The sequence below is a fragment of the Dromaius novaehollandiae genome, chromosome 20 (assembly GCF_036370855.1).
Source record: "Dromaius novaehollandiae isolate bDroNov1 chromosome 20, bDroNov1.hap1, whole genome shotgun sequence".
Taxonomy (NCBI): domain Eukaryota; kingdom Metazoa; phylum Chordata; class Aves; order Casuariiformes; family Dromaiidae; genus Dromaius; species Dromaius novaehollandiae.
Window position 1 is genome coordinate 7402616 of NC_088117.1, and position 12933 is coordinate 7415548.

Consider the following 12933-nt stretch of genomic DNA (forward strand, 5'->3'; position numbering starts at 1 on the left):
TGGTTGATATATACATGAGGATCCTTTTTAAAGCAAGAAGAAGAGTTCCCAGGGGCACTGTTACTGTGGGAACACCACTAAGTGTGCCCATGCATTCGCAGAAGTGGGCTTATTCCCTTGCTGAACATTGTGTAATGCAGCCGGGGGGGGGCATGCCTGGTGATCGTCAGTAGTTCTGGATTTTGATTTTTCTTGCTTTTCTATCTGCAGACAGTAACCTGAGGTTGTTTGTGAGCAGAGATGGAACAACTACATTGAGTGGTATTCAGCTGGGAAACAGGTAGGTTTCCTGAAAGGTTGGCAGACCGTGGGGCTGCAGAGAATATTAGTTAGCTCTTTGTACCCAGGAAACTTTCACCTTTGCTACAGGAGAGATTTCTAAGTGTCATGTGGCTTTATTCTTATATTAACATCCCTGGATCCCTCTGGTGACAGACTACAGCTGCACTGGATTATGCATGCAGTTCTCAGCAGAAGCTCAGAGGGACAGTTCAATCTTAGCTGTTAGATCCAAGAACAGAAGTAGGAAGGAGTAAAAGGACAAAATGGTAGAGGTTTGTCCCTGTTTGCTCCGGTGCCCAGTTGAAGGCAGGACGCTTTGCCTCCTGCTGGACTGCAGCAAAAATGCAACAGCCTGGTTTGTTGTCCCTTCTCACTCCTCCCTCCAAGTCCATCAAGGACTGGTTCTCTTATGAAAGACTTCTGACAAAACTTGATCAGACAAATAAAACTTTGTCTTGCCACAATAGCTCTTAGTGCAGTGTCCTGGCTAGTTGCATTTGTTAAGCTTCGTAGCACCTTTTGAGGTAGGAAAGCAATATGGTGAATGCAAAGATGTGCCAACTTCAGTGGCAAAGCTGGGAGCTGAGCCCAGGAGCACTGGCTCTCTTCCCCTCAGCCCCTTTCCTCTCTCCTTTAGAAGGATTCATGTGTTACACCCGGCTCTTTCAGATGCTCTAGTGTTTGCATGCCACGTAGCTGTCTGTTTTGTGTTATGTGGGTTGACTTCTTGCCAGACTGACTGGTTATTTTCAGGATTTTGTGTGGGGTTAGAGGAGGATGTTCCTAAGTGGAGAGCTCTGAAACAGAACTTGTTTGCTATAAGCAACTGAGGAAAACAACCTAGCTTTCTCATCTTCTTCCCCTCTACCTCCTCAGGGTCTCATCTGGAGTTTACGAGCCAGTGGTGATTGAAACCCACTAAATGTGAAGAACAGGGTAGAGCTGCTGGAAACGGACCCCCTACCCAGTCCGCTGCCACATGGATGCCAATCTTTACCTCTCTTCATGCAGCATTCCAGAAGGGATTTCTCCACACCCCTGCCCGTACGTTTGCACTGCAGAACTACTCCGAGACCACTCCAAATCATGCACTTTCCCCGTGTTGGCATTACCTTCCTCCACTTCCCAGTTCTTCCAGTGCCTGCCCTCCCCACGTTCCTGATGACATGCAAGGTGTCTTTTGGGGTTATCCTTACTCATAGAGGATTTTGCTTTTCTGCAGTCCCTCACTCCACACATTCATTCACAACAGGAGACTTCTCAGCTTCTGTCTCCCCAAACCATTGGGTTATACCACTGTGAACTCTTGAAACCACTGGGGGGGGAGGGAATCATTCTAACCAAACTGAGAGCTGCTTTTTGGTGACATGATGAGATAGCTACTTGCAGGATGCTTTATTCCACTGATTCTGCAAGGGAACATCACCTTCCCAGGCAACAGTTTTACTGAGCAAAGTATGCTATGGTGTGCACTTCACCTTCCTACCCCTCAAATCCCCAAACATCCTCTTCTCATAGGAAATATCTCCCAAAAGTGCATTTCCGAAAACTACCGCAATCCATACGGGAGTTGATAAATGGTTAAATGCTAGTGCGTGTTATACCACTAACTGTATTACCCCCTTCCACTGCTGGGCATGGAAGGGTGGGGGTTCATCTATTAGCATTAGCAGGAGCACTTTAGAAGTTCCAGATTTTACCTGGCGGAGGCTTGTACTTGCTGTTCCAGGAGCATAATCCATGTTCCTTGGACTGACTCAGCAAATAGTCACTGTTGAGGCTTGGGATACAAAGCCTCCTTTTTGGCTCAGGAAGGGAACTGCCTTTCTTGGACCATGAAAAGAATCTTGTTATCTGATAACCCTCTCCTGGGCCGGAGCAGGATGCAGTTGACTGTAGCGGTCTCTTGTTGTGGTGATGATTAACAGTTGTCTCTCTTGGCCTGAGCCAGAAAGGGAATTGGTGTTGGCTGACCTTTCCTGCCCTGTCAGCAGGGATCCATGCCTGAGCTGGTTCCTTTCAGGGCTGGGGAGAAGGTCTGACTAAGGCAAGAGGAAGCCTCCATCTTTGCCTTCAAAGGTAGAATGGATGTTTTCTGCCATGTTACCACAGCAGCTGTTCCTATCTGCTCTGTGGCAAGTGAACTTTTCTGATAAGGCTTCAAACTGTTTTCTGGTTGTTCTTTCAATTGCTCTTTTTTCATCTGATTTCTGCAGTTGTCTGACACTTTAGCTGCTTCTTTTCCTTGCAGTGCGTGGCGGAGACTTCAGTCTTTCAGCTCCCACTTATAGATTCTCCTGGCAGCTGAGTTGCAAATGAGGATCTATGCAGACTCCAGCCATGGGCTGTCAGCAGGCTGTGCTTGCAGCTCTTCCTGTACAGAGACTTTCAGCCTATAAGCTATTTCTGTGTAGTACCCTTTCCTCTTTGCTGTTGTACTGTGGTAGCACTCGGCAGCCATGCACTTTGAGTGGTGGCACACTCGGAGGCATGGCTAGGAATGTGTCCTCCTCTGACACATGTGTGCGTGCACGCTCACACATGCACACACTTGTCCCATTTGGTAAGGAAAGACTTGTAACAGATCACATTGTTGTTCAAATTCTAGTTACTGTAAAGGCTTTTTTTAAAAAAAAAAAAAGAAAAGAAAAAAAAAAAAAGAACAGGATTAATTGTGGTCTCTGTGACCAGAATGCATGCAGATGAGCTCCTGGAAAAGGGAATTTGGCAGAAGATTATAAGAAACCAGAAATGAAAGCGCCTTGCTTTCTTGCCCTGCTAGCATGGAGATGGCTGCATGGAGAGGGTGCTAGGCAGTGTAGCACAGCAATACAGCTGCTTGCTCTGCTTTCATGGTTTCTCTACTCGAGTCAGTAGGTTTCTTTTTGTAGCTGGACAGACCGCATATCGGATGTGAATTTTTTCACCCCTTCTCCCTCTCCCTCCAAAGGCAATTAAATTTGGATCAGGGCAAGAAGGGGTATGATAACACCTTGGTTTGGCCTAATGCAGGGAAGCCTTATTGGATCATTTGAGTCTGTCTGATACAGAAGCTCTTTCACACTTGCTGGTGTATGTAATGGTGATTTCTTCATTCAGTCTGGGTAGGTTTGCCACTCGCTAGCAGGCTGGTGAGTTCCCTGCTTGGTCTGGGTGAGACGTGCACTGCTCTTGGGATGCTGCATGTTTGCAGGAGAGGGAAAACTGGTTGCTTTTCTGTCTCCCTGGGCCTCTGCCAGGAAGCTAGGACTGACCTGACCCCTCTGTTCAGGTGGGTGTGAGGGCAGTAGCACGCTCAAACAGTGATGTGCGTTGCTCTGTCTGGAGATAGCCATAGTGGGAGCTGAGGGCCAGGCTGCTCACGAGCACAGAGCACCTGCTGCTCCCCGGGGGCCAGTGAAGCCCTTCTGGAAATCGGGTCCAGCATGCTGTCAGTGTGGCAACAACAAAAAACAGGCCTTGAAAGGGGCAAAAATAACCCAGGAAAGAGGCCAAACCCAGCTCAGTTCTGCTGCTTTGCTTCTCTTCCCATGAAAAACAATGATAGTCACTGTCAGAGCAGTTGGGAACCAAGGGCTCTTTTTCTGGGCTCCAACTGGCAAGAGCGCTGCTCTGTGATACTTGCTGCTAAGCACGTCATGAAATCCCCTGTGGGACAGAAGGAGGAATTTCTTTCCAGCGAGGCAAGAGGGGAAGCAGTTGAGCTGTCCAGAAAGTTGGTCTTCATCTTCCCCAGGCTGGCAGAGGCAAAACTTGCTCTATCACATAGCTGTGGCCAACTTGGACACGTCTCTGGCTTCTCTTCCAGCAGCTTGGCACACCACTGCTTGCGTTTCTGATAACTGTTTCTCATAGGGTATCTCTTTCTTGTCTCCACATCGTTATTGGCGCCACAAATGCTGGTCTGTAAGTAGCTTTTTAGCTCTCCTACCCCTTATTTTGAAGAAGAAAGCGGCCCTAGTCATCCAGCCTAGCACAGCACAGCCAGGGCTGGAGCACCCCGAACAGACAGGCCTGTGGAGAGAGGAAGGAGCAGTCGTCTTCTATTTCTAGATTTCACACTGAGCTCCAGCCGTGCGTCCCATCGCGAGCGATGCCGGCGGTTCCCGGCGGCGCGGCTGTACCTAGCGGTGCCGAAGGAGGCTGGCGCGGAGCTGGGGCCGCCTGGCCGGCCGACTCACTGCCGTCTCGTGGGAAGCTGCGCTCGTGAGCACTTTTTCCTCATGGCATTGCTGCCATCTGTTTCTTGTTGGACTTTGAACGTTTAAGAAGTGAATCAGTTTCCAGACCCAAACCGCTGGCTAGTTTCCTTTGGGTTTTTTTTTTTGTCTTGAAGTTTATTGAATTTTTTTATAAACCCAGCAGGCTGGTGTTTTTTTGACTGCATTATTGTTTCATTGATATTTTATTCCTGAGGGGCTGAGGGGGGACCTTGCTCCCCATGTTGTTTCCCTTCTCAGGGGATTCAGAGGTGAATTAGACAAGCAAAAGGACCTTACTGGCACGGCTCTGCATGCCCTGGGTCTCCGCTGCTGGCGAGCGGGGCTGCTCACTCCCGGCTGGCCCTAGGAAGGCAGAGCTGGCTCTCTGCTCCCGTCTCGGGGCCAGGTGAAACGTGTGGGCTCTGCTCCCCCAGTTTCTGGACCTTTGGTTGGTGGAAGCCCCCTGCAAAGAGTTGGGAAAATCAGTATAATTTTTTACTAACTTTTTTTAAAAAACAATATAAAATGAGTGAATATCAGAAAAAGATAGTCGTGGATCAGTGAAGGAGATGGGCTTCAGTTGGAAATGGTGATGGAGAAAAGGGGGAGAAGGATGTTGCTCCTACATCTTTCTTTGTATGGTTGGCACTTTCAAAGGGGGCCGTCATGCTGTCCTGACCCGAGGCGTAGGGGACAGCTGAATTTGTAATCTCTTCCCCCTCATTGCCACATCACTCTGACCCTTACGGAAATTTAAGTCCTTTTAAATGTTTGTTTCAGTTTTTAGAGGGTTCTGAACTGGGCTGAGACCCGCAGAAACATATTTCATTCAAATCTTAATAGGAGGGGTTGACTTTTATTTATTTTGTTGTTGCTGTTTCTTTTTAAACTGGTGGTTGTGCAGCTGGACTCTGCACACGTTGTTGTGAACCTCTGGGAAACCTCACTCCAGGTACGCTAGAGCACCTCGGTCGAACGCCCCTCCCGGAGAGGGGCCGATCCTGCCCTCCCCTCGCTCCCCTCCTCGCTGCCTTTACCTCGGGAGCTGGATCCATCCTCTGCCCCTCCTTCCCCGACCCGCTGCCACCCCACCTCCTCTAGCTCTGGTGACTGAAGCCCTGTAGACGGGGCTGGTCCCTGGGGACAAGTTACTGCAAACACTGCCTGGTAGCAAGTGTTTGTACCGAAAAGCCACTTCCTTGCTGGGGATTCGTTGTGCAAAATTCCCCCCCTTCCCGCCCCAGAGCTGCGTCGTCCATCAGCCCACCTTCGCCATCCCAACCCGCTCTCCCACATCGCGGTCGCCCCTACGCGTCAGGAGGGAGCTAATGTGGAAACCTGGGAAACACAAGGCATTTGGATGAAGCTTTGAGCTGGAGGTGTGGCTGAGCCTCTTAACTTGCCTCAAATGTGAGAAATAATGGTAGAGCCCGTATTTTTGTGGGGGGAGGGAGGGGAAGGGGAGATCGTTTTATTTTCTTGAAAGTTATTGAGCTTGGTGATCTTCCGATGAGGTGCGCACTTGATTTATATCAGATTCTATAGAGAGATCACTGATATTTTTGGAAAGGGAATGGGTCTATGCAAACTTCCAAAATTGCTTGAAAGATAGTTTAACATTTTTTTACTTTGAAATCTAAAGATAAATCTAACTTTTTTCTTAAAAGCAGAAGTGCGTTTAGAAAGAGAAGCTACTTCCACTGCTCTATTTTGATGATGATTCTTGGAAAGTTTGGGCTGGAGGGAATGACTATTTTTCACCATTTTTATCTTGCTCCTCTAGTTTTGTTTCTTTTTCTAATGGAATGCTGTGCCGTCTTTGATCAACAGATTGTGTTTGTATTTTCTGTATCTGGTTCCTAACGTAGAGAAATAACATATATGAGGAAATCATTATAATGTCAAATGTTGTTATGGTTTGGGGGGAAATAAAGGTTTTTGGTACTTCACACTGATTCTTCTTGGGGTTTTTGTTTTGTTTTGTTTTGGGGGGTTGTGCATGTCTGTCTGCATGTGTCCTTTAGTTTCAAAAATATCTGCCAAGGAAGCAAAGGAGTCAGGTGCTGGCTGCTGGCATGCAGGGCCCAGGAATAGGATTTGGCTTCTGCCCTCCAGGATTTCCTTGGCAGCTGTGTTGCAATGGGTATGGAGATCCCTGCCAGCCTTCCCTCTCAGCGTGAGGAAGGGGCATGGCCTGAAATCTAGGGGGAAGGTGATCCGGCACAAAGGCAAGTTGCCAGCAACCTCTCATGCCCCCAATGGCCACGTGGGAGCTGAGGCTGTGCTTGCAGGGCCTTGTCCTGCTGCAGTGCAGGACCTGCTGCTGGCTGCAAAGGCTGGAGGGGAGCTGTGACTGGGGAGGGACCCCCAGGTTTCACCAGCCCTGACAAAGCCTCGGCTGTCTGCTCCAAACATCTGCACCTTTCGGTCCTGTTTGGGGTCTCCCCCTTTCCCTCTGTTGCCTCCCCTTCCTTGGAGGATCCCTGTCGGCCCTCAGCCGCTTGCTCTCGCTTTTCCCTGTCCTCCAGCTGCAGTGGGTGCATGGAGGAATTGCTCTGTGACGCAGGATACAAGTTTCTTGTGTTTTGGAGCTGTTTTTCAGCTAGTTGGTTTTGAAATGAGTCACAGGCATCAGGGGCTGGTAGAAATCAAAACCAGACCAACCTGCTGGGAAAAGAAAGGGAGGGCAGTTCTGGGAAGCACCTCTGTCCTTTCCGTAAGCCAGACGACGCCACTGCAGTCACGCTACGCGGGACCCTTCAGCCTCCTGCCGCTAGCGTTTTCATCCTGCCCCTCGCTTGTGTGCCGGCACAGCTTGGTCTTGCCGGGTGCCCATGCGGCGTTGTGCCTATCCCCGCAGGGCTGCGGAGGCTCCTCAGTTTTTGCACAGATTTATCCATGGCTGGCACATGGGGGCCTTGGGCTCACCGCTGCCCCGGGCTGGGCTTGGTGGATGCCTGCTGGGAAGAGCTTGCTTCAGGCTGAAGAGCGAATGATGGGAAACAGGGGTCTTGCTTTTATGGGCCAGAAATGAAGTGAAAGAAGTTTTCTTGGCTTTGTTCCTGCGACAAGACATAACGCAGGCGGCCACAGAGCTTTTCCAACACATTATCCTCTGTTTACACGTTCGCTTTCTTCTCATGGCCCCGTGCAACCACAAACCGAAGGGTCATTGGCAAAGTCCACTGCTTAAAGGTTAAAAAAAGAAAAGAAAAAAATGTCTAAATGGTAGTAGTTCAGGGTAGGTTTTTCTGGGGAATTTTTTTTTCCATGAATCTGCTCACTTCCTCTGGGGTTGTGATTGCAATCCTGGACATCCCCCATCTCGCTGTATCCTGCCTGGGCCCAGCTCTGCCCGCGGCCGCACGGGGGAAGCAACTGGCTGGTGGTTCCCCTCCTCGCTGCGTGGAGGGCGGGGGGTGAGGACGACTGCGGCCTCCCCCGGCCTCCCTCGAGGGAGAAAGAGGGGCTCCCTGCACCCCAGCACAGGGTGTGGCCGGGGAATTGGCTCCCCTCGGCCGCCCTGTGATGGGGAACGGGCGGCACGGCCCAAAACGTGGCCGCCTGGCGAGGGGCAGAAGGGCCCCTGGCCCTGCCTGTCGCCTCCTGGGTGGCTGCGGGCTGCGAGCTGAGGGGGGGCCAGAGCGGGGAGGTGCTTTAAAAATTGCTAAGTATCAAATTAAAAAAGACAGAATTAAAATTTATATTAAAATTATTAATAAATAAAATTATGTTGATATTAAAGTATAATGATGACTGTACTAAACGGTAAATTAAAATGTTAGAGTAAAGAACAGCAGCCTAAAGGAGCGCAGGCCCCAGGGCCCTGTGGCCTCCCGCCCGGACTACACCTCCCGTGATGCTCCGGGCGAAGCTCGCCTACATTTCCCACAATGCCGCGGGACGGAGCCCGCCCCCGCTGATTGGCTGCCTGCCGCCGAGCGTGACGGCGGGCTCGCTCCCGTCAGGCCCGACAGTAGGCGTGGCTGAAGCGCTGCCCGCTGATTGGCTGGCGTCTCCCGGAAGAGCGCTGCTGGCGGGGAGGGAGCCCGGAGCTGCCCGTCGCCATGGTGAGTGGGAGTGGGAGTGGGAGTGGGGTTGTCTGCTCCCCCCGGGCCGTCGTGAGGGGGCTGGAGGGGGGACCCGCCATCTCGGGGGGTGTTGCCTCTTCCGTGGGGGCGTTTGGCGTCTGTGGGCCAGTAGAGCTGGCGGGGGAGGTTATGGCCCCGCTGTGGGAGGATATATTGCCCCCCCCCCCGGGGTAGTGGGGAGTTGCTGCCCCCTCTGCTTTGCCTTGCAGGCGCCATTTCCCCCTTGACCTCCTCTCCTTTCAGGAACGCAGAGGTTTGGGGCCAGCTGTGAGTGCTGGTTGCCCTCCCCTGCCTCTCCCCCAGAGGCACGGAGCAGCTGGGGTGGGCAGGGACCTCTGGAGATCACCTGGTCCAACCCCTGCTCCAGTGGGGTCACCTAGAGCAGGGTGCCCAGGGCTGTGTCCAGTCGGGTTTTGAATATCTCCAAGGATGGAGCCTCCGCAGCCTCCCTGGGCAACCGGTTCCAGGGTTCAGCCACCCTCATAGTGAAGAAGTGTTTTCTTATGTTCGGATGGAATTGCCCAGGCTTCAGTTTGTGCCCGTTGCCTCTCATACTGTCACTGGGCACCACCAAGAGTCTGACCTTGTCCTTTTGACACCCTCCCATCAGATATTTGTACATACTGATAAGATTCCCCCTGAGCCTTCTCTTCTCTAGGCTGAACAGTCCTGGCTCGCTCAGCCCCTCCTCGTATGAGAGATGCTCCAGGCCCTTAATCATCTTTGTGACCTTCACTCCAGTAAATAGCAGTCTGTCTCATACTGGGGAGCCCAGCCCTGGACCCAGCACTCCAGGTGTGGCCTCACCACAGCCGAGTAGAGGGGAAGGATCACCTCCCTCGACCTGCTGGCAGTGCTCTCCCTAATGCAGCCCAGGATACCATTGGCCCGCCTTGGCCACAAGGGCACATTGCTGGCTCATGTCTGACTTGGTGTCCACCAGAACCCCCAGGTCCTTCTCTGCAAAGCTGCTCTCAGGCTTGTTGGCTTCAGGGTGTCCTGGTGCATGGGGTTATTCCTTCCCCAGGTGCAGGACTTTGCAATTCCCTTTGTTGAACTTCATAAAGTTCCTCTCTGCCTGTTTCTCCAGCCTGTGGAGGTCCCGCTGACCAGCAGCACAACCCTCTGGTGCATCAGCCACTCCTCCCAGTTCCTTCCCAGCTCCCTCGCTCCTGTGGCGGTAGTGCCTGGCAGCCCAGGGTGACCTGGCTCCATGACGAATGGCCCTTTGCGCTCCTTCAGAGGCAGCAAGCCTCAGCGTGTCCATACCTGACCTGCCAGTGTCACAGTGGAGCTGAGTCATGGCTTGTCCTCTTAACACTGGGTGTTAAGAACACGCTCGGTGTTAAGACAATGCTGGAGCTGAGGAGGGAGGTGATTTGAAAATGAAATTTGGCCTGGAGTACCTACCTGCCTCTGTCAAGTACTGGGGTTTCATGGTGTTAAGTGTTCAGGCTCTTGATTTTGCTTGTTCCTCAGGAAACAGCCCAAATAGCACAATGCCTCCCTAAGCATGGTGCTTTCTGCATTGCAGGCTTATGGACAGAGTCTGAACTGCCCTGGTCCCCTGCAGCCTGAGTGGGCTTTTCTGAGGTTTGCTGTCTATCTGTTGAAGTGATCAGACCACGTAGCTCGAAGCCTGATGAAGCTCAGCAGAAGGTTGCGTTGGTGCGGGCTGGGAGTTAGTACTTCAAAGCACTTGGTCAGAGTTGCTGGAGTGTGCAACGTGTGCGTCTGCTGCAGCGGCAGGAGGACACACAATCTCTGACCGCTCCAGTGGAGGAGAGCGTGGCTGTTCTCACTGAAGCATTTGTGCTAAATCGTTTTTGCTACACAGCTTTCTTCCCTTGTGTTCTTTTTTTCTTTCAAAATTGCAGCCATACATTCTTATAAGCTGGGGCACAATAAATATCATGTGCCCAGTAACTGTTCCTGCTCAGACACCACAAAGTGCTGATTCTGCTCTGACTCTCTCTCACTTTGCAGGCCACAGCAACAGACCAGGTGGTTGGATTTGGCTTGGTAGCCTTCAGCCTCGTCCTCTTTGTTTACTACACCATCTGGATCATCATACTGGTAGGGGTCTTGCTCTGCCTGTTGTAATCTCGGGAACTTTGCTACTGTGTTTGCCTAGGCTTTATTTAGGTGCTGATTTGTCCTCTTGTCTGAAAGATCCCTGCTTTGCCAGCTTCCTGGTGAAAAGTGTCAGTGTAGAATTTCATGTAGTTTGCTGTGCACACCTTGCCCTTCCTAGGTGTGCCTGCCCTTGTCTGGGTGAGAGCAAGCTTAGACTGGAGCTTCCCCTCTAAGCTCCGAGAGTTCTGGATTCCTCTCTACAGTCTCTGCTGTCTAATACATGCTGATATAGTCTGTAATCTTACGAGCTGTATACATATACTCTCTGCTGCCTAGTAATCGTTATACTGCTCTCTAGTGTCCACAGTATTCCACTTTCCGCAGCTAACGAATCCTGACAGGATCTCCATGAAACAAATGAAGTACTGTCTGTTCCCTCTTACAAACTCTAGAAAGTCCAGGGATTTGATGTGTTCAGCACCAAGCAGGGAGTCAGTCACCAGCCAGGTGGAAACCCTGGGCCGTGGGGCTCCTGTGCCGGTGTTGTGTACGGCCCCTCTCCTGCTCCGCGCTCCCCACGCTGCTAACCACTGAAGTACCTCACTGCCCTTTCGTTATCATGTTGTCTGCAGCTGCAGTGTCGTTGCACAGTGGCCCTAGCCACGTGCAGGTCTGGGCCCCCTTTTTTTAGGCATCTTTTCTAGACTGGTGTTTCCATCCTGCTTTTGAAACCGCAAGGCTGCAGGTGTTGGTGACGGGGCGCCCACCTGCTGGTGCCCAACTGCTGATGCCCTTCTGTTTCCTGCAGCCCTTCATCGACAGCGACCACGGCATCCATCAGTACTTCTTGCCCAGGGAGTATGCTGTTATTATCCCTGTAGTGGCTGGGCTCCTGCTGCTGCTATTTATCGGTGAGTGTTATCTCTGTAGTTCTAATTGGAGGTTTCTAAATTAGAAAGAGAGGAGAGGGTTGCTAGGGGGTTAGCTGATGTGTGACACTTGCAAGATGCTGCCTGTGGCTCTTGCAGCAAGAGCTCAGCATAGCACTGGGTCTGTGGCACAGGCTCTGGGGGGGGGGGTTGTACGCGCATCTGAACTTCAATTGTTTGAGCTTGTAGCTGGTGGAGTTTTTCTCCCTCTCTGCTGAGGTTCTGTTTCTCATTACAATGTGTTTCGAAAGCACCAGTAATTGGAAATTTTCTCATTGAATCTGTCTTCTTTCTCATGGTAGGCATTTTCATAGTGATTGTGATGTGGAAGAACAGGAAACCTGCAAAGAAATTGGACTGAAGGCCCAACTGAAAGAGCTGAGGAGAAGGCATCTACCCTGCAACATCTTAGCTGGGGAAAGACTTTGCCTGCAGCACCAAGCAGACACCTCTCCCAGAGCTCTCTTCTGCAGCTGCTGAGCTGGCTGCTCTCTCTCTGATGTTCCTACCTGGAGAGATGTGACCTGGTGTAACTTACAGCTTACGGACCAAAGGAAAAGCTCTGACCTACAGGAGTCATCTAGAAAGGGACCAGAAGTCCAGCTATGACGGATCTGCTCCTCAGCTGGGGCTACACGTAGCAGCGATGGCTTTAGCCTGTACTGTGGGGAGGAGCTGTTGGGGCACGGCAGCCGTAGCCACCAGAGTGTGAGCCTAGCTCTGACCTGTCAGGTGCTCAGCCTCTGGGAAGTTCTCCTCTGCTCTTCCTGTGTCCAGTAGTTTGTCCCTTATGGTTTTTTTAAACTGTTTACATGTGGTTTGTTGAGTTTTTAATTGGATTCAAGATGTAGAGGAAAGAAAGAAGACTCTGGGCTTGGGAAAGGCAGACTTGCATTATCCCTTCTGCCGCAAGGGCTAATCATGGTCCTGGTGGGCTCTTGTTTATGAAGAGGGACCCCTGTGAGGCTGGCCTTGCAGAGGATGCGGGATGGTGCCATTTTCTGCTGTTCTCTGGCAGGTCTGTCTGCATCCTCTCCTGCAGTGGTCCAGCTGAGGGGATGGGGAGGAGGGTTGTGCCCTGGCCTGCAAAGGAAGAAGCGTTTGGCTCGTCCACTAATGAATGCGGTTCCAACCACAGCTGTCAGCCACTGGCATGGTTCCTGCCCTTGGCAAGGCTCTGCACACCAGCATGGTTGGGGCCGAGCGGACAGGCACTGCAGAGCTCCGTCTTCCCACTACGGGCTCTCTTCTCCTGGCAGCAGCTTCTACCCTTAGGTGTGGAGCCCTGGCAGGTCCCTCAGACTGCAGTGAGCTGGAATCACCCTCAATAAAGGTCTGCGAGATCTTGGTCTC

General features: G+C 51.5%; 2 protein-coding genes across 2 annotated transcripts in view; both read left to right on the forward strand.

Moving 5' to 3' along the window:
* Positions 1-6433, forward strand: part of EEIG1 (estrogen-induced osteoclastogenesis regulator 1) — a 39587-nt gene extending 33154 nt beyond the window's left edge. The window contains exons 11-12 of the mRNA XM_026113803.2: positions 211-280; positions 1159-6433. Of these exons, the coding sequence (XP_025969588.1) occupies positions 211-280; positions 1159-1204 (116 nt within the window). The 3' untranslated portion in view covers positions 1205-6433. The remainder of the gene's footprint in view (positions 1-210; positions 281-1158) is intronic.
* A 2032-nt stretch (positions 6434-8465) lies between these two features.
* On the forward strand, positions 8466-12928 carry DPM2 (dolichyl-phosphate mannosyltransferase subunit 2, regulatory). Its single transcript, XM_026113733.2, has 4 exons — positions 8466-8554; positions 10562-10651; positions 11460-11562; positions 11883-12928. Exons 1-4 carry the CDS (start codon positions 8552-8554, stop codon positions 11939-11941), a joined length of 255 nt encoding a protein of 84 aa, XP_025969518.1. The 5' UTR covers positions 8466-8551; the 3' UTR covers positions 11942-12928.
* Positions 12929-12933: the final 5 nt, after the last annotated feature.

Coding starts and splice junctions, on each gene's coding strand:
- DPM2 (XM_026113733.2), top strand. Junction 10,652..11,459: donor CCATCTGGATCATCATACTG/GTAGGGGTCTTG, acceptor TGTTTCCTGCAG/CCCTTCATCGACAGCGACCA. Junction 11,563..11,882: donor CCTGCTGCTGCTATTTATCG/GTGAGTGTTATC, acceptor TTCTCATGGTAG/GCATTTTCATAGTGATTGTG.